Source organism: Danio rerio, chromosome 17 (assembly GCF_052040795.2).
Source record: "Danio rerio strain M-AB ecotype USA chromosome 17, GRCz13ab, whole genome shotgun sequence".
In the NCBI taxonomy this organism is placed as follows: domain Eukaryota; kingdom Metazoa; phylum Chordata; class Actinopteri; order Cypriniformes; family Danionidae; genus Danio; species Danio rerio.
The window spans coordinates 6,345,026-6,365,000 of NC_141037.1; the positions used below are offsets into that span (position 1 = coordinate 6,345,026).

A 19,975-nucleotide genomic window follows, 5' to 3' on the forward strand; every position below is an offset into this window, starting at 1 on the left:
AATAAACGAAACTACTTGATGAAATTAGATATAAAACAGAAAGTATGTCTAAATCCACCAATCAATATTATTATTATCATTAATATCATTATTGAATTTGATCTGTTTTAAGTCAGTATGAAATCAAAAGAGACCGCAATTACTTTCAATCCTGATTTTGCATTTATTCATTCATTTTCTCTTCGGTGCAGCACCTTTATTAACCAGGAGTCGCCACAGCGGAATGAACCACCAACTTATCCAGCCCTTCTAGCTACAACCCATCACTGGGAAACACCCATACGCTCTTACATTCACACACATACACTACAGCCAATTTAGCTCATTCAATTCACATATAGCACGTGTTTGGAGCACCCAGAAAAAAACTCAGGGAGAACATGCAAACCCCACACAGAAATGCCAACTGGCCGAGCCAGGACTCAAACCAGCGACCTTCTTGCTGTGAGGCGCAGTGCTAACCACTAAGCCACCGCACCACCTAGCTTTTACATTTAGTCCAATAAACAAAATACGAAAAAAGTCAATAAACGAGTAACTTTAACCAGTCAAGATGGATTAATCAGTGGATGTTAGTTCTACAAAATGAAATAAAACCCACAATCTCCACATTCGAAACAACTTTTTCCTGTATTTCCCTCTGAGATAATCAGACGGCGGAGATAAAACAGTGTTTGATGTTGACTTTAATCTCTTCCAGCAGGAGTTTATGAAGCGCACGTCAGACTGTGTGTTCAGTGCGGTCTGATCTGCTGAAACCCTTGAGCTCAAACATTAAACTCTTCTATATGACCAAACAAACATTGCATCCATGACCTTACAGGACTGTATGAGGAAAACACTGATGACGTCATCACACTTCACACAGACAAAACACACACAGCAGGGCAGTGTCCAAATAACACAACACCGTCTGACAGTAGACTACACTAACTTCAGCACAACTGCACGATGACGCAACCATTCAGTCCAGACCTTTTCTGGTTAAACAAGACACTACAAAAAATAAAAAATAAAATAAACAGTGGCGCAGTGGGTGACACAATCACCTCATAGCAAGAAGGTCGCTGGTTTGAGTCTCAGCTGGGCAAATTGGCATTTCTGTGTGGAGTTTGCATGTTCTCCCCGTGTTTGTGTGGGTTTCCTCTGGGTGCTCCAATTTTCCCCACAGTGCAAACAAATGCGCTATAGGTGAATTAAATGAAGTAAATTGTCTGTAGTGTATGTGTGTGAATGCAAGAGTGTGTGGATGTTTCCCAGTGTTGGGTTGTGGCTGGAAGGGCTTCCACTGTGTAAAACATATGCTGGATAAGTTAGCGGTTAATTCTGCTGTGGTGACCACTGGTTATTAAAGGGACTGAGCCAAAAAGAAAATTAATGACTGAAAAAATTAAAATGAAATAAAATAATTAAAATAAAATAATAAAATTGATTAATTAAAATGAAATAACTTAAATAAATAAATGTAAAAAAATATTAAAATTAAATGAAAATAAATAGATTAATGATTAAATTTTTTATTAAATTTAATAAAATAAATAAATATATATTTAAAATAAATAAAATTTAAATTTAATCAACTTAAATTAAAATAAGATAAATAAATAAATCAAATAAAACAAAACTTATTTTACAGAGAAATTAACCTTAGACCCAGGTACTGAGATGAGATAGTAAGTATATATCAAATAAATTGAAATGAAATGAAATAAAAATTAATGAAAATAAAATAAAAATAAATTCATTGATTAATATTTTTTAATTAAATATAATTACATAAAAAATATTTATAAAGAATAAAGAAATTAACCTCAAACCAATACAGATCATAAAAAATGTAATAAAATAAACTATATTAAATTGAATTAAATAAAACAAAACTTGTTTCACAAAGAAATTAACCTCAGACCCAGGTACTAAGATGAGATAGATGATTAAAATAAAATAGAATAAAAACATAATTAATAAAAATAAAATTAAAATAAATAAACTAACTATTTTTTTAATTAAATATAAAAGATTAATAAATAATTTTTTTATTTATTAAAATAAAATAAATGGATAAATGAATTTTAAGTAAATAAAATTTAATTAAAATTTTGTTAACTTAAATTACAATAAAAGAAATATAAATAAATAAAATATAATAAAACTAATTTCCCAAAGAAGTTAACCTCAGACAGATAGATTATTTATACAGATGATTAAAATAAAAAAAGAAAATTGTTTAAAAATAATATTAATTAATTGAACAAGCAAATCAAACATTCTCTTCTTGACTGACTACATTAGGAATCTGAATTTAAATTAAAATATTTCACACAGAATGACAGAATTTCTGAATGACAGTACTGTACAGATGCTCAGAGTCAGAAAAGATGAAGAAGAAAGGGAGATCACAGTCTGTCATCTCCCTCACACACATCAGGACTCTAATGCGTTCTTAAATATTTTGCAGCCTAATGCGATTTGCATCATTTCCTCTCACCCGTTTTTAGCTCATTTCCACGGGAAACATCAGGAACCTCATTAAACATCAAAAACAGCATTAAACACACATTTACATCACTTCTCCATCAGCGGCATGAATGAGAACGTTTTTTAGACTGAGTGACATTACCTTGAAGAACTTTATGATTTATAAGATTTGAAATTCCAAGACCATTTCAAATAAATATCTGCTTAGCAAACAAGTTGTTAGACATCAGCTTCTGAAAATGCAAAAATAAATAAATAAATAATTTATATATATATATATATATATATATATATATATATATATATATATATATATATATATATATATATATATATATATATATATGTATATATATATATATATATATGTATATATATATATATATATATATATATATATATATATATATATGTATACACACACACACACACACACACACACACACACACACACACACAGTTGAAGTCAGAATTATTAGCCCCCCTGAATTATTAGACCACTTGTTTATTTTTTTTCCCAATTTCTATTTAACGGAGAGCAGATTTTTTTTTCAACACATTTCTAAACATAATAGTTTTAGTAACTCATTTCTAATAATGGATTTATTTTATCTTGACAGTGATGACAGTAATTAATATTTTACTAGATATTTTTCATGACACTTCTTTACAGCTTAAAGTGACATTTAAAGCCTTAACTAGGTTAATTAGGTTAACTAGGCAGGTTAGGGTAGTTAGGCAAGTTATTGTATATGATGGTTTGTTCTGTAGACTTTCAGAAAAAAAATATACAGACATACTGTGAAAATTTCCTTGCTCTGTTAAACATCAATTAGAAAATATTTTTAAAAAAGAAGAAAAAAATACAAAGGGAGCTAATAATTCTGACCTCAACTGTGTATGTATATATATATATATATATATATATATATATATATATATATATATATATATATATATACATATATATATATATATATATATATATATACATATATATATATATATATATATATATATATATATATATATATATATATATATATATATATATATATATATATGAATAATGAAATATCAAGAATGAAAGATTTCTGATCAGTTATTAGACAATACATTATAAAAATGAGTGAATAAATAAACAAAATCAAAGAAGCTAAATTTTGGGTGGGGGTAGGCAGATATGGTAGATAGGTAGACAGATAGACAGACAGAAAGACAGACAAGTCCAAAGACACGCGGTAGAGCTGCACAATTAATCGGAAAAAGATTGCAATCTCGATTCGATGCACTAGACCAGGGGTCACCAATCTCGCTCCTGGAGGGCCGTTGTCCCTGCAGGGTCCAACCGACCTCAACACAACTGCCTAAGTGTGTAAAATATACCTAGTAAGACCTTGATTAACTTGTTCAGGTGTGTTTGATTAGGGTTAGAGTTAAAATCTGCAGGACACCGTACCTCCAGGAACAAGTTTGTTGACCCCTGCCCTAAACGATCTTAATCCAGCATTTCTACGATTCTGTCAATCATATTTTCAAGTTTAGGAGCAAAAAAGGCGGCTGCACAAGTCTTCACTTTGTTTTACATAGGTTGCTCAGCGACATGGACACCTCCAAATGATGTTAAAAGAGTCACATGCTGTATTTATAAGGTATAATTCATCCAAAAATGCCCTTTCTGTCTTCATGTAATGCTGTATTTGTGGCCGTGAAATTACATGCGATGTGAGCAACTGATCGTGAACTGTTAACACAGAGAGGGCAAGCCGCGCACCCTCCTTAATGATAGACGCACGTGTCTACTCTAGAGAACAGAATCTGCATAAGCTGTGAATAACAGGTAAAAAAGTTGTAAATAACATTCAGTTTGTGGCACAGAGCGATCGTTTGGGACCCGCGCGAGAAGTATGAACAGCACTTAGCAGTCAAAATAAAACCGGAAGCAGAGTAATGATTACGACAAGCATTTAATATGTTTTTTCTTTCATAGCGAACACAAAGTGTTGTGCATGAGAATAAATGTTTAATGCCGAGTTCAGACAGGATGATTTTCACAGTAGTCGTGTCGCAGATGTTTTCACACTGCATGACTATCTGAGCTTGCGTTTTGTCGCTGCTTTCTTTACACTGCAAGATGGATCGGGGCTTTCACAGGGGCTTTCACGTTGCATGAGTTTACAATTGGAAGAATCGCCGACAACTTCGTCCAAATTACGTCTCACAGCCAAAAACACTTAGCATATCTTTGGTTATTAACTACATAACGAGAAAGAAGCCTTTAATGGGGTAGAACATGTACATATTTGCTCACTTGGGTTTGAAGGAAATTAGCCATTTCTCCTCAACTTTCAATTTTAAAACTTTTAACTTTCCTTTTTTAAACGTCAAACAGACACGGGGGCTCCTGTCAAACCTCCACTAGTTTTTCCTCCATTTCTTGGGTCCAAATAACCCGAAAATGAGCGCTTTTAACTTCTCCCTCAATCTCCCGCTGGCCTGCAGTTACATACGCACACGCGCACACACACACACACGCGCGCACACACACACACACACACACACACACACACACACACACACACACACACACACACACACACACACACACACACACACACACACGCACACACGCACACACGCACACACACAGACACAAGTGAATGCTGCTTTCTCATTGGCTGTAGGCGATCGCTGATGTTATTTTCAGTCAGAACTCATTTCACACGGCATGATTTGAATCGCCAACAGCTCCAGTTATTTAGCATGCCAAATATCTCATGAGCATCGGCGACTCATCGGCGATTCTCTCAGATCGTGTCTTTGATAGTTCATACTGTGTGATTGTCACTCACATGCACGAGCAGCGATTTGCCTGTGATTTCAGGCATTAATCTGCGATTTCTAAAACCTTAGGGGCTAAAATCACGCAGTCTGAACTCGGCATAACAGTGTCAGTATAACCACTCTAGCCTATATAATGCAAGAGGGAATCTGATAATGACAAATGTCTGATTTTAGCAGTGAATAAATGGTCTAATAATAATCTTCCCAATAACAGATTGCAAACATATGACTCAAACATAATAATTCAACGTCAGAATTATGAATAGCTGTATTCTGCTGTCATCACTTACAGTGCATTAACGACCAGGACACATTTAAAGTCTATTCAAGTCCACCATTCAAAGTCTATTCGAAATTGAGCATTTTAACCAACAGTAGACCTGCACATAATATTATCAATGTTGTTTCACCATATGTTTGTGAAATAATAATAATAATAGCCTTTTTACATTAAGCTTTATTTTACATTACAGAATCATGAGAACATCGTGATTTTATTTTAAGCAACAAAATCGCTATTCTCATTTTAGCCAGAATCGTGCAGCTCTAACATGCAGTATAGGTGATCTGGGTAAGCTAAAATTGTCTGTAATGTATGAGCGTGAATGCGTGTGTGTGGGTGTTTCCCAGTGATGGGTTGCAGCTGGAATGTGTGAAACACATGCGGAATAAGTTGGCAGTTCATTCCACTGTGGCGACACCAGATTAATAAAGGGACTAAGGAGAAATGAAAATGAATTAATGAATAAATAAATAAATGCATGCTCGACACAAATAACAATATACTGAGCTACAAAAAAATGTATAATAAAATAAAACATAAATATGCACCAGTTAATGGCAAACGTTTTTAAATAAATTAAAACAATTCTTAAAGCTGCAAAAAACAAATATTAATAGAAAGAAAAGCATGCCTGACACAAACTGCAATAAACTAAGCTTGTTAAGCAGCCCAAAAAATAAATTGATAAACAAAATAAAATATAATTATTAAATAAATGCATACTTTACATGCACTGAGCTGAAAATGCTGCAAAAAAAAACATACAAATTATACAAACTAAAATAAAGAAACTGATGGGAAACTATTGTTAGTAAAAAAAAATAAAATAAATAAAAATTCTAGTCATCAGCAAGAGGCTTAAGGGAGTGTGTGAGGTGTACGGCCACATGTAACGTCATAAGCAAGACTTGAACTCTTCAAACGTCACCCGACACTCAAACTGCCTGTTGGCCATGAAAGCAGACTTGTGATAATTGTCAGAAATGACAGGTTCTTCTGCTTTAATTGTTATCCTCTCGATGCGCCCGGGCCGCAAGAGAAAGCCACTGGGGTTCTGCCAAGCGAGATCCTGTCATATCCCAGAATCCTCTGCTGTACTGAATGCGTAAACAGCTGTGGTTTTACTCCTCCTGACCTCTGACTGCATCAATCCTACAGAATTCTGCATTACTATTTGACCACTCATTAAAAACACTCCTGCAGACTGCACATTAGGGAGTGATTGTGTGAGGCTAGGAATTAAACAGCTTGCAAAAAGGAGATTAAAAATATAAGAAATTAAAAGAAAGTAAATCACGGAAAAACATCATCACAACAATGTTGCTGTGTTTTATTTTAACTTTACACGAACAAAGTCAATAAATATTACAATTTGTTTATTAATTTAATTAAAGAGCATGTACAACAATTGCCATGAAAGAAAACTAGCAAGCAAACAAATTATAAAACAAATAAACAAATAAAAACCAATATTTTTAGGCCAGTTGTGGTGCTGTATTTGAACTTAAAACCAATATATAAATGAATAAACATTATGACTTTGTTTAATTAAAAAGCATATCCAATAACTGGCACGAAAGAAAACTAGCAAGCGAGCAATTTAATAAACAAACAAACATAAATTAATAAACAATATTTTTAAGCCAGTTGCTATGTTGTGTTTGAACTACAAACAAACAAATAAATAAATATTATGAATTATTTATCCATTTATTTAAAGAGTATATGCAACAACTGGCATGAAAAAAAAAACAATCAAATTATCGAACGTTCGAATGAACGAAAGTCATTGGAGAAGATCTGAATTTTTATGCCAAATAAATATTCTAAAATCTAAAATATTAAAATGATGAGAAAATTAAAAAAATAATCATTTAAACTGAAAATATAAAAAAATATATATAAACAATAAAAATAAATTATCTCCTATGAAAACCAATAGAACAAAGATGAAAATTAAACAAACAGCGTGTTATGGTTTTCAGTCGAGTTTAACAGTATGGGCTATATGCAAAGCTAGTATTTTTCAGTCGAGGATGAACTACTGGTGAGAGCTTTATGTGACTATTTTTAATTTCATAAGGTTCCTTTTAAAGCATCGATGTTGTAATGTAATTAAAATATAATCAATCAAATAGAGTTAGGTATAGTCTTCATTGGTAATAGATATAGTCTTCATTGTACAAATACATTCATTCATTCATTACACAAAAATTAATCTTAGTTGATGTGTCAAACTTTATAGGGCCGGTGTCCGGCATAGTTTAGCTCTAACTTCCTTCAACACACCTCCCTGGATGTTTCTAGTATACCTAAAAAAGCTTGATTAGCTAGTTTAGGTGTGTTTAATTGGGACTGGAACTATAATATGCAGGACACTGGTCCTCCAGGACGGAGTTTGGACATCTCAGGTTTAAATACACTTGAAATTGCTTGAAATTCTGCAATGCGACTATTGCAGTTTCATAAATTGCCATATTGATGCTGAAACGATATATTGTGCAGATCTAATTTAAATTGTAACACAATTGAAAATTACCACTCCTACAGACTGTACATTATGGAATGATATTGTGTGAGAATAAAAATTAAACGGTTTGTGTCGCAAAAAGGAAGGTTTAAAATATAAGACATTTAGGGATGTACATTACAGAAAACATTTTCACAATTTAATAAATTGCCTTGCCTTTCATAAATTGCCATATTGATGCTGAAACGATATATTGTGCAGATCTAATTTAAATTGTAACACAATTGAAAATTACCACTCCTACAGACTGTACATTATGGAATGATATTGTGTGAGAATAAAAATTAAACGGTTTGTGTCGCAAAAAGGACGTTTTAAAATATAAGACATTTAGGGATGTACATTACAGAAAACATTTTCACAATTTAATAAATTGCCTTGCCTTTCATAAATTGCCATATTGATGCTGAAACGATATATTGTGCAGATCTAATTTAAATTGTAACACAATTGAAAATTACCACTCCTACAGACTGTACATTATGGAATGATATTGTGTGAGAATAAAAATTAAACGGTTTGTGTCGCAAAAAGGACGTTTTAAAATATAAGACATTTAGGAATGTACATTACAGAAAACATTTTCACAATTTAATAAATTGCCTTGCTGGTGTGTGTAGTTTTTTTTAAAAAGTAATGAATGAGTGAATTAATAAGGGTGAGAATATTTTACTTTCATGGGAGACAATTTTTGTAACTAAATACTTTTTTGGCATATAAAACAAACATATACATTTATTCAGTTGTAGTGTTGTATTTGAACATTAAATAATCAAATAAATAAACAAATAAGCCAGTTGTTGTGTTGTATTTGAACTTAAAATAAACAAACAAATAAATAAATATGTAAGCCAGTTGTTGTAATATATTTGAACTTTAAACAAATAAATATTATGATTTATTTATTTATTTATTTATATTGAAACATACCACAATTGGCATAAAAATAAATAAATAAATAAATAAATAAATAAAACGTAAATAAATAAATTTTAAATAAATAAAATATCAATAAATAAATAAATGTCAGTAGTTGAAGAAGATTTTTTATTGGAAAAGTTTAAAAATAATTATTATACCAAGTAATTATTCCTCTATAACAAGCAACTAAATATTGATTTAATTAAATTAATCCCATATCATGTAAATAATTGAAAATCTTCATTTTTAAATCAAAACCGTTAAAAGAAAAAAGATATTCACGCATGAATACAAAACAGAGAAGCATCTATCCTAACGCAGCTCCCAATAAATTTCCCGCCTCCCTTGACAAGCCCAATTGACCCTGCTGAATTTCCCCTCACAAACACAGCCTCCAGCACAGTTTAACGCCATCAACAGAGCGTGGGCGGCTTTCAAAGGTAAACTCATAAGAGCTCCGAATGGATGAAGGTGTGAAATGGATGCAGGCCGTAATGTCTCCTTCCTCCGGCCGCCAGGAATAATGTTCTCGCATCTAATGCCCTGTTTATGCCTGTGTGGTCCGAGCTGAAGCAGGCCAAGCTAAAGCCCGGCCTTAGACACACACACACACACACACATACAAGGACCACAGTGAAGCCATGCTCGCAGGAAGACCACCAGCGCTCACCGACACACAGCAGATACTGGTGGAGCGGCAGACGTGTTCGAAGACGGCAGGAATTTAAAATAGTGCGTCTCACCAGTGGAATATCATTAGCACAATGTGCAGTCAGGAGATGCTGAGTGTGAAAAATCACTAGTGGAAGAACGGAGAGGGATAATGCATTCAACTCCCTGCTAGTGTTTATGTATTTGCGCACTCAGTCTGCGTTGTTTTAGCATCTGAGCGAGTAAAGGAACTACACAAATCACTTAACTGATCATACTATAAAAAAATAAAATAAATAAAAACATTTGTAAAATTTGAAATTGTAAGGCAACTTGAGCTTTTAGAGTTGACTCACCTGTAAATGTTGCCTGGACCTCATAAATATAGGCTATATGTCATCATATTCATATGTAAATAATTGTAAATAGATTTTTAAATATATGTAGCATGCACATATGACATTCATTTCCTCCGTGTACCACTAGAAGCAGAGATGTATAGTACAACTGCTTCACTACTGTATTTAAGTACTAAAAGGCAGTATCTGTACTCTACTGGAGTATTGTTTTTTTCTCCTACTTCCACTTTAACTTCAGTACATATTTTGGATGAGTTTAAAGGTCACCTATGGTGAAAAATCTACTTTTCAAGCTATTAGGACAAACATATGTGTATATATAGTGTATAGACCATCATATTGGGGTGAAATAAACACACCCAGTCCTTTTTTTTTCAATTTAACAACATAAAAACGGTGGACCAATTAGAGCGGTTTTCAGACCAACCGCAACTTTACGTAGGAGTGCGGTCCCCCTGCCCACCGAATTGATTGACAGCTGCGCGCATTAACATGTTCCGGTAGTCACGTGTATAATCATGTCAACAAGACCAGGCAGACATACGCAAAGCAACCGGGTATAAAAGTTCTGTTCTGTTCGCTAGGATCAGCAATCATCATCAAACGTGATTAAGAGTGAGTTTCACATGTTTAAAGTGTTTTAAAACAGTGCACGTGTGTAATTAATTACAGTGATTTACTTCAGCTTTACTTCATCAGCACAGCCGCATGTCAGAACAATTATAAAAGAAGACGCTTCAATCCCGGTTTGTGGAAGTTAAAGCAGGTTTATTTTGTACATTAGCATAACAGATATCCACACAGCACTGGAGGTTAGCCTGTATCCTGTCACATTTGAGTGCAAAAACAGTGCTAAGCTAAGCGCGCTCTGTCTGTCTGTCTGCCTGCCTGTGTGTGTGTGTGTATCTCTGTGTGTGTGTGTGTGAACTTTGTAACAATATTGTTTGTGACTCATTAATGCAACTTCACAATACTGATTAGTAAAGGTTAGTTCTTACTGTAGTATTTCTCACAAACGCTACGTGAGACCTTCTTCCTTTAAGTCTGTCTGTTGCCTGACACAGCCGAGGGAGGATATTAAAGTACGCTGGAAGAGACGTAGAAACAGTCGGCGGGAAAGACTCGTCTTAAAGGCGCAGTACGACAAAACCACCCCCTGCTGGAAATCAGTATAAAACAGCATTTTGTAAAAGGTATAATGAAAAATCTGATGGGTGTTTTGAGCTGAAACTTTATATACACATTCTAGAGACGCAAAAGACTTATATTAAATCTAAAAAAAAAGGGGTAACCTAGGTGCCCTTTAATACTTTCACTCCGACAGATTTTTTATGAGCTGCATCGTTACTCATTACTACAGGTGTCCAAATTATTGATATCGGTTCAGTAATAGATCATAAACGGTTATTACGTACTGACGTCATTTATGTCGCAGTAGAATACTATGGCGAAGGAGGCGAGGGCAGGTAAATAACGCTCTTGCTACTTAAAAGGTAGATAATTGTGCACGATTCAACTGCTTTTGAGTTTCCTGGACAATCTTTCACTGACAATGAAGGCGTCACAGCACACGAGCCGCAATTTCACTACTACGGAAAAATGCTGTAAAACTCCATCTTCACCTCTCTCTCTCTGGCCCCATTTACACTAGTGCGTTTTAGTTTTAAAACGGCGTTTTAGAATGAAAACGATCCGCGTCCACACTCGCGTTTTACCCAGCGTTTCTGAACTGCTCTCCGTCCACACCAAAACGCTGAAAACGCACATCACGTGACCACACACACACACTTTGGCAATCGCTGGAGGCTGGAGCCCATCTACCCAGATGAGAGCTCTTCTAGTCGGACTTCTCATCAAGCATCTCCCGCTGGATCTAATCTCACTATATTTGCTAAACGTGATATTTCATTCATGTTGTTGTCTTTATCTAACGACATATTCCCTGACTTTGGTCATTGGAATCTATTACTTGTTCTCAGGTAACGTGTTTTGGCTGAGCGCAAAGATAAGTTAATGATTAATGTAAGCACGTAGCATTCTGTATATTGACTGATCGCTTGCCTTTATTTCCTATAATGTATAAACTTATTGTATGTTATACTTTTATAATGGCCATTATCGATAATTAAAACTGATATTCAGCAAAAGAGAGGGTGTTTCGTATTTTCACTGAAATTGAAAGGAGGCAGTTGTTACCGGCTCCGTTTTGTTATAAATATCCACACAGTGAAGATGACGCTCATGCAGCACGACGCCTCAACATTTCTGCTGTCTGTTTAGTTGTTAATATTAAAATAAAAATAGGCAGTTCCTTATATCAAGTTTACATTTTATTGTTGAGAAAGTGAAACAACGTAGCCAAGGTGATGTGAATGAAGTTATAAAGTACACTGTTCCCTGTGAAGATTGACGCGTGCCCTCGGTATGTTTTCCATATCAAACTGAGAAGAAGAGATGCAGCCTTGATCAAACTTGCGAAGTCTGAACTTACACGGAGAAGATTCAGGACTGAACTGTGTGTTAGGCTACTTAATATTGAGAAAAAGCCCCAATCAGAGAGGCGAATGTCTGCAGCCCCGCCTCCGTTTTCAGATGTCTCCGTCTTTCCCCATCCACACTGAGACGGAGCAGCAGCGTTTTAAAATGAAAACGGCCTCTCCAGTGTTTTCGAAACGCTCCGTTTTCGGCGCTCGAGAACTCCGGCGTAGTGTGGACGGATGGCGTAACCGTAGCAAAACTTATGCGTTTTCAAACTAAAACGCATTAGTGTAAACGGGGCCTCTCTCACTTTGGACATTTGACCCACTGGCGTGTTTTAGAACTTCTGTTTACAACCAGTAATTTGCAATCCGATAATTGGTTTCAATAGCGCTTTGAGTGGGTTACGGAGGGTTTTTGTGACACAACTTTGAAAGGTGTGTGTTAAAGCTGTTATAATCTGTCAGTTGTGGTTCAAGCGCGAGAGAAAAGCGTTATCCTAGTTCATATAAATCGCAAGACATGTTTCTTTTTGTTCGGCTTAATCACGTGCCCTAAAAAAAGATATTTAAAATAAGCAAAACAATATGATGTCTTTTGACTGCTTTCTTTAATAACTACATTAGACAATACTTGTACTTTTACTTTCAGTACTTGACTAGTAAATTTTAAACTAAACTACTTGCAATACTTAAGTACAAATAATGTTGAATACTTTAGTACTTCCACTTAAGTATGGAGCTTAAAGAGCACTTCAACTTCTACTCAAGTCACTAGAGCACTTGTACTTTCACTTAAGTCTGGGTATCTAGTACTTTATACATCTCTGACTATTAGAAAGCCCGCATATCACTAGTGTATATCACAGTTAGAGAACAACTGATCTAGTGGATTGTCTGCTGCCATCTTTAACGTGCACATTCATGTTTCAGAAGGCATGGCTTTGGACAGCAAGGGAGGGACTGTGTTTCCAAGCTATTATGCTAACGGGTAGCATTGTGGCAGATCACCTACTGCACCTTTAAATACTTCTTATTAACTCCATCCTTAAAAAAAAGACTACAAAAACCCTCAGTGTTAATAAAGCTTAATTTATAAGCAGTTTGTATTGATGGTAATTATGTTATTAAAGTTTAAGAAACTGGTTTACTCTATAATGAGCGTCAGTGCCTTACAATGAAGCAACAATGAATTAATAACCATTTAATATGTGTCATGCTGCAGTATTACACCAGTGCTGAAATGACTGAGCAACAGAAGCAGAGATCGTGGCCTCAGGTTTTGTTGTCCTCGATCACTCTTGTTTTCAGACACTCAGGGAACGGCCTGCTGTGGGCGAAACATTTCCTGCTATAACCACACCACATCCTCTGAGCTGAGATTTTCAGTATTTTCATATGCACCGACCATCCCATAATACAGCAGTCTAGGAAAACTTCATGAGATCTGTACGTTGTCTGAAGAACATATACATGATTAAACTCACCACCATGATGTTAGGCTTTTGTGGGCGGTTGCTAGGGTGTTGTTTGTGGTTGCTAGGCTGATCTAAGAGATTGTTGCAGTGTTGCTATTCTGTGTGATGGTTACACCATTTTGAATTTATGCTAACAACAACTTAGGGACCAATTAGGAAATACCTAGCAACCACCCACAGCTCTCCGGAGCTATTAGAACAGGGGTCACCAATCTCGGTCCTGGAGGGCCGGTGTCCCTGCAGGCTTTAGCTCCAACTTGCTTCAACACAACTGCCTGGATGTATCAAGTATAGTAAGACCTTGATTAGCTTGTTCAGGTGTGTTTGATTAGGGTTGGAGCTAAAATCTGCAGGACACCGGCCCTCCAGGAACAAGTTTGATGACCACTGTATTAGAATGTTAAGTAGCCATTTGACGCCACTGTCTTGCATGGTTTGGGACTTGTGGAGCTGCGCATCGATGGATTTGCTTTTCAGTGTTTGGACTTTCAGTAGTGAAAATTAAACTCTGAAAACTGGACTGACAGTTTTAATTTACTAAAATTTCTATGTGAAGCTGCATTGACACAATCTACATTGTAAAAGCGCTATAAAAATAATAATGAAATGAAAAAATTGAATTAAAGCAATAACTTGCGGCCACACTCATACTCTAGAACACACTAGCCACTTTAATATTTTGAAGCCACATTTGTTAGTTGAGAAACTCAGTTTTCTTTTTAAAAAAGCCCTTATTATTCATTATAAAAGGAGACATTTTGGTTTTGGGGGTTCTCCAACAACAGGCTGACCTGCATGCAAGGTCAAAAACACTTTTGTTGTCTTATAATTTGCATTTTTTTTACCTAATTATCCCAACGACTCCAATATGATATGTTCAGCGATTCATTTGTTCCCAAACCCCTCCTTAGCGCGAAGCTAATTTACGCTGATTGGTCCGATGATCCAGTCTGTTGTGATTGGTTGACTGCATTCAGTGTGAGACAGAAAGAAACGCTCACCACGGCTATGAAGTAGCAGAGAGTATGTGAGAGCACAATGCAGGAATGCAATAAAGCAATGCAGTTTAACATCAGAATATAACTCCACTTGTAACGCTAATCCCAAGTGATAACAACGACACACATTTAGTATTAATCCACACAGTGGCAAAACTGACTGCACCGCGTGTGTGAGGAACAGCTGATGATGACTATGGCAAAGCTAAACAACAGACGTTCGCGAGTTCAGAAACGCATTTAAACTGGTAAAGGAAGAAGTACACGTTGTGTTTTCAACATGATTTTGGACACGATAGGCTCTATTTTGACGATCGATGCACAGTCCAAAGTGTAGGGTGCAAAATATAATATAAATAAATATAAATATAATTTTTTATTTTTTTTTTGCTTTGCATATCACCTCCTGTGATGTGACTACAGCGAGGCTGACTGGAGGAGAACCGGCTCGATCTGACCAATGGCAGCAGGACTACAGACTCTAAGTTGCCGTACGGTTCAAACACCTGCAGCGCGAATTATATTTACTTCTAAATGGCTTAAAGTAAGATTATGTATTAAATACAATCAAAAATATTAAAACGAAGGAGGTTTTTGCTATAATTTTAGTTAGTTTTGTATGTACACAACACAGATTCAAATATTTAATCAACTCTCGTTTTTGTTTTTGTTTCATTCATTCATTCATTTTCTTGTCGACTTAGTCCCTTTATTAATCCGGGGTCGCCACAGCGGAATGAACCGGCAACTTATCCAGCACGTTTTTACGCAGCGGATGCCCTTCCGGCCGCAACCCATCTCTGGGAAATATTTTTATTTTAGTTAACGACAATTATTTAACGTTTTCATTTTTTCAATAGTTTTCGCTAACTTTAATAACCTTGGTATGAACCCTGAACTATTTATTAGCAAGTCTCTTTAAAGGTCCCATTAAAATAAAGCTTTTGAGATGTTAGTATCAGTACTGTTGGTTTTTAGGATATCTCTAAGCAAGTGCACTCCAAAACTGACAAAAATTCAGGTTTAGGAGTTATAAAACTGGGTCCCACTTTATATTAAGTGTCCTTAACTACTAAGTACTTGCTTTAAAAAAGAAATACAATGTACTTAACATGTTGAAAATGTATTGCAGAACACTTCTGGTGCTCGAGTTGGGATACAGGTCAGGTTATGCACAGCATTGGTGGTATTGGTAGGTTTAAGTGTGGGTTAAGGTGTAAGGGATGGTCAAAAGTATAGTAACAAACGTAGTTACAGAAGTTAATTACAGATGTAACTACAAACAGGTATTTAATCAAGCGTAAATACAATGTAAAAACATGTATCTACACAATAAGTGCATTGTAATAAATTATTAAGTTCAGTGTAAGTACAGCACATATTAATTAGGGCCACTTAAAGAGCCCATATTATGGGTTTTTGAAAATTCCCCTCCATGTAGTGTGTAACACAGCTCTAAGTGAAGTGAAGTATCCAGCTAAGGCTTAAATAAGTGTACAGTGTTTAAAACGGTTGATTCATCTATAAAACAGTCGACTCATAGTGTTTCAAACGAGTCGCCTTAATACAGTCATTCGGTGTTTCGCCATGACGTACGAACGAAACCAAGTTATTCACGTGCACGCGCAAACCCGGGAGATTTCAAACCTGAGGCCCCGCCCTCTGACGCAGAAACCCAGACACACACACACACACACACACACACAAAACACACCCACAAACACACGCACACAAACATGCCGGATGATTAAAGTCACACTGCAGATGGATATTATCGAGTCTCTACCCAAAGATGAAACATCAGCATTATAACCAAGCAGTTGGAAACTTCTGGAAACTTCTGCAAACTACATGCTACAAAGAATACTTCATCTGAGTTTGTTAAAGAATCAGTAAAGAGTAACTTACTGATGGGTTCCTCCATTTCTCAAGTGTAAGTACGTGCGATTAAAGTTGTTGCCTCGTTGACTCTAGCTTGTAAATGTATTTAGTTGTGATTTATTACTTGTAACCGCGTGTACTGTATCAGGTTAACTGGCTATATTCTCTTATCGCGAGCAAAGTCACGTTAAAAACGCGACGCGTGCTGCTTTTTTTACGGAGCTCCGTGGACGAGGGTAGTGTGTGTGTGCATGCGCTGTCGTCCGGAGGTATGTGTGTGTGTTTGTGTGTGTGCGCGCGCGTTGTCGCCCGGAGGTGTGTGTGGACAAGGGCAATGTGTGTGTGTGTTTGTGTCTGTGAAAAGTGCAGAGTGAGACAAGCTATGAGATCTCCTCGACAGTTTTTGGAGTTTTTGTTCAATAAAATAGTTAGTCGTCTGTATTTTCAAGTCCATCGTCTGTATTTACATTGCCCCACTGGCAGCTAAAATCCACGCCTACACTATCGAGCGTGTATGAACTGTGACTACTTCTATATTGCTGATTAGCTGTTGTGCATTTCACTCTCTGACTGAAGGCAGTCGACCAATCGCAACAGACTGTCATCGGTCCAATCAGCGCAGATTAGCTTCGCGCTAAGGAGGGGATTGGGAACAAATGAATCACTGGACGATTTTCAAACAGGAGTCGCTGGGATAATTAGGTAAAAATAAATGCAGATTATAAGACCATGAAAGTGTTTTTTGACCTTGCATGCATATTAGACTGTTGTTGGAGACCCTTACAACCAATATATGACCCTATTTCATGTATAATATGGGCTCTTTAATATAAAGTGGGACCTAAAACTGATATAAAAATGAAAAGCATGTAGTTTGTCGCTTCCACCTAAATAGATGAACAGTTTCCTTCATGTTTCCTTTGCTTCGATACCTGCCCCAACACCAATCGATTGTATGGGACTCAGCATTTTTTACAGTGTTGCACCTAACATGACCCCGAAACAGGAGAGAGAGCGAGAACAGCAGAAGCACAAATATCTCTGCACATTTTTTCCCAGGTTTGCACAAACACCTGAGGCGCACACTCCTGACCACATGCCAAAAGCCAAACCTGCGAGGCGTGCAAAACAGACGGATGAATCACGGCTGCTAATGCACTCGTTAAGGCGTTACGAGAGGCAGACGTGACCCAAGAGCGAACGCAAGGATCCCCCTGCAGACTGTCATTTCTCAAAGAGACGAGGATTATGCAATGCAGAGACACACCTGGAGACTAAACACCACCCGAACGCATGACAGAGAAGAAATAACGGCAGTGGGGGGAGAAGAAGCTGAGAGAGTGCTTGGAAGAAGTGAAAAGTGCCTGCCCTCTTCCTTCGGGATTGGCAGAAGAGGAGGGTTGCATCCCGCTGGATGGGAGTAAAAAAAACACAACGCAGGACCACTGACAAGAGGGCTGAGCCGTCTTCACTGCTCTGATGTCACCAAACACATGACCCAGCCTCTCCAGTAACAGCCCAGTCAGGAGGGGAGACAAAAAAAAGTGTGTTTTAAAGCTTACACATTTTTGGATTGCGAGAATGTCTCATTCCCCTCACAAACAACCACAGAACCACAAGTGCGGTGCAGGAGATTTCCCCAGGACGACAGGAGGGAGCCACTGGGGCGTAAATGGTTAATCGGAGCGGGTCAACCCCAGTCACAGAGACCCAACGAGTCAGTAAGTACGCTCTAACCACACTCGTATATGCCGTATTTCCATCCGCTGATATCTGAACGGTCTCCTCAGACCGGAGCGCGTGTGTTTGTTTGTTCCCTTCCGATGCCTTGATATGATTTGTGCTCCCGCTTTAGGACTTCGAGGGTCACCACGACCTGCAGAAGAGGAGAGAGCCAACGTGTGGCTATGGCGTCTAACAGTCTTTTCAGCTCGGTGACTCCGTGTCAGCAGAACTTTTTCTGGGGTGAGTGCTGCGAGAAATTATTTTCATTTCACTGTGGTTCAGCGCCGGGTCACACAGAAGTCAAGCAGGTCGATAACCGATGGCGCGCGCGCATTTACATTTCAAAGTCAGGGTGTTTACGTTCGCGCGGATGCTGAGATGCTGACATGTTTGTGTAGGTTAAAAACACATATGCGGGACACAGAGGAAAACCCTTCTGGATGTATAAACATTCACTCTGTTTCAATTTACAGAGCTGCATTAGAACAAGATGTTGGAAAAACTGCAGCTCAGAGTGGAATCGCTTGATATCGTGCATGGTGGTTGATGCTGATTGATTAATGCACAAACGAGGGAGCTGATATTCATTAATGTGAATTAAAAGCTTAAGCAAACATGGGTTTAGTTTTGCAAGGAAATGAAATGCCAAGCTTTTAAACAAAATACACAGCCATGATGCGTCTATGAAAGTTCTGTACATTCAGAAAGAGAGAGTCCAGCATCATACAACGCACACACTCACACACACACAAAAAAAAAAGCCACATGTAAAGCACAATCTATGCAAAACCGATTTGAATACCTCAGCTATTCAAAATATACTAACATGTAAAGTCCAGACAAATCCCCGGTCTTATCACACGGCATGTATGGAAATGAAAACGCAAAGCGCTGTTGACAGAGCGATCAGAGATCGTACTTACAGTATTTTCCTCATCAAGTGTCTCATGTCGACATAATCGGAGGGCAAACATATGGAGGCAGGATATTGAGCCCGAGCCAGACAGCGTGAGCTATGGTTTTGTCATCACTGCCGGCGACATCGAAGTGGCGTCTTTAAAACACGAGGCCGCAGGGGCGCATCACACCTCACACACACTCCTCTAAACGATACACATTACAATATTAACAGCTTTACATAATTGCGGGCAGTCTTATTTAAGAAAACGCATATGTTTAATTTCTGGAAACTTAAAAAAATAAGGAAAAGAGCTTCCATAGTAGCTAAAACACATACAAATGCTTTAATAGTGATGCTTAGCTTTGTTTAAGAAGGAAAAAAAAACAAAAATGGTTAGTAAACAGGGTTTATTACAAAACTCAAGGATAGTCTATAATGTTGAAAATCTT

The 19,975-nt window shown here is 36.7% G+C and overlaps 3 protein-coding genes and 1 long non-coding RNA gene across 9 annotated transcripts in view; 2 read left to right on the plus strand and 2 right to left on the minus strand.

The window, feature by feature from the left end:
• cdc5l (CDC5 cell division cycle 5-like (S. pombe)) overlaps window positions 1-19,975 on the plus strand; it is a 452,249-nt gene that overhangs the window by 277,294 nt on the left and 154,980 nt on the right. The window lies entirely within an intron of this gene.
• Window positions 1-19,975, minus strand: part of LOC141378508 (uncharacterized) — an 842,893-nt gene that overhangs the window by 197,477 nt on the left and 625,441 nt on the right. The window lies entirely within an intron of this gene.
• Window positions 1-19,975, minus strand: part of supt3h (SPT3 homolog, SAGA and STAGA complex component) — a 267,732-nt gene that overhangs the window by 173,719 nt on the left and 74,038 nt on the right. The window lies entirely within an intron of this gene.
• The window catches only part of runx2a (RUNX family transcription factor 2a), a 169,301-nt gene continuing 167,600 nt past the window's right edge, over window positions 18,275-19,975 (plus strand). For 2 of the 3 annotated variants that reach the window (XM_087288828.1, XM_087288829.1), the window contains exons 1-2: window positions 18,275-18,621; window positions 18,756-18,865. In XM_087288828.1, the coding sequence (XP_087144954.1) occupies window positions 18,808-18,865 (58 nt within the window). In that variant the 5' untranslated portion in view covers window positions 18,275-18,621; window positions 18,756-18,807. 3 annotated transcript variants of the gene reach the window in all.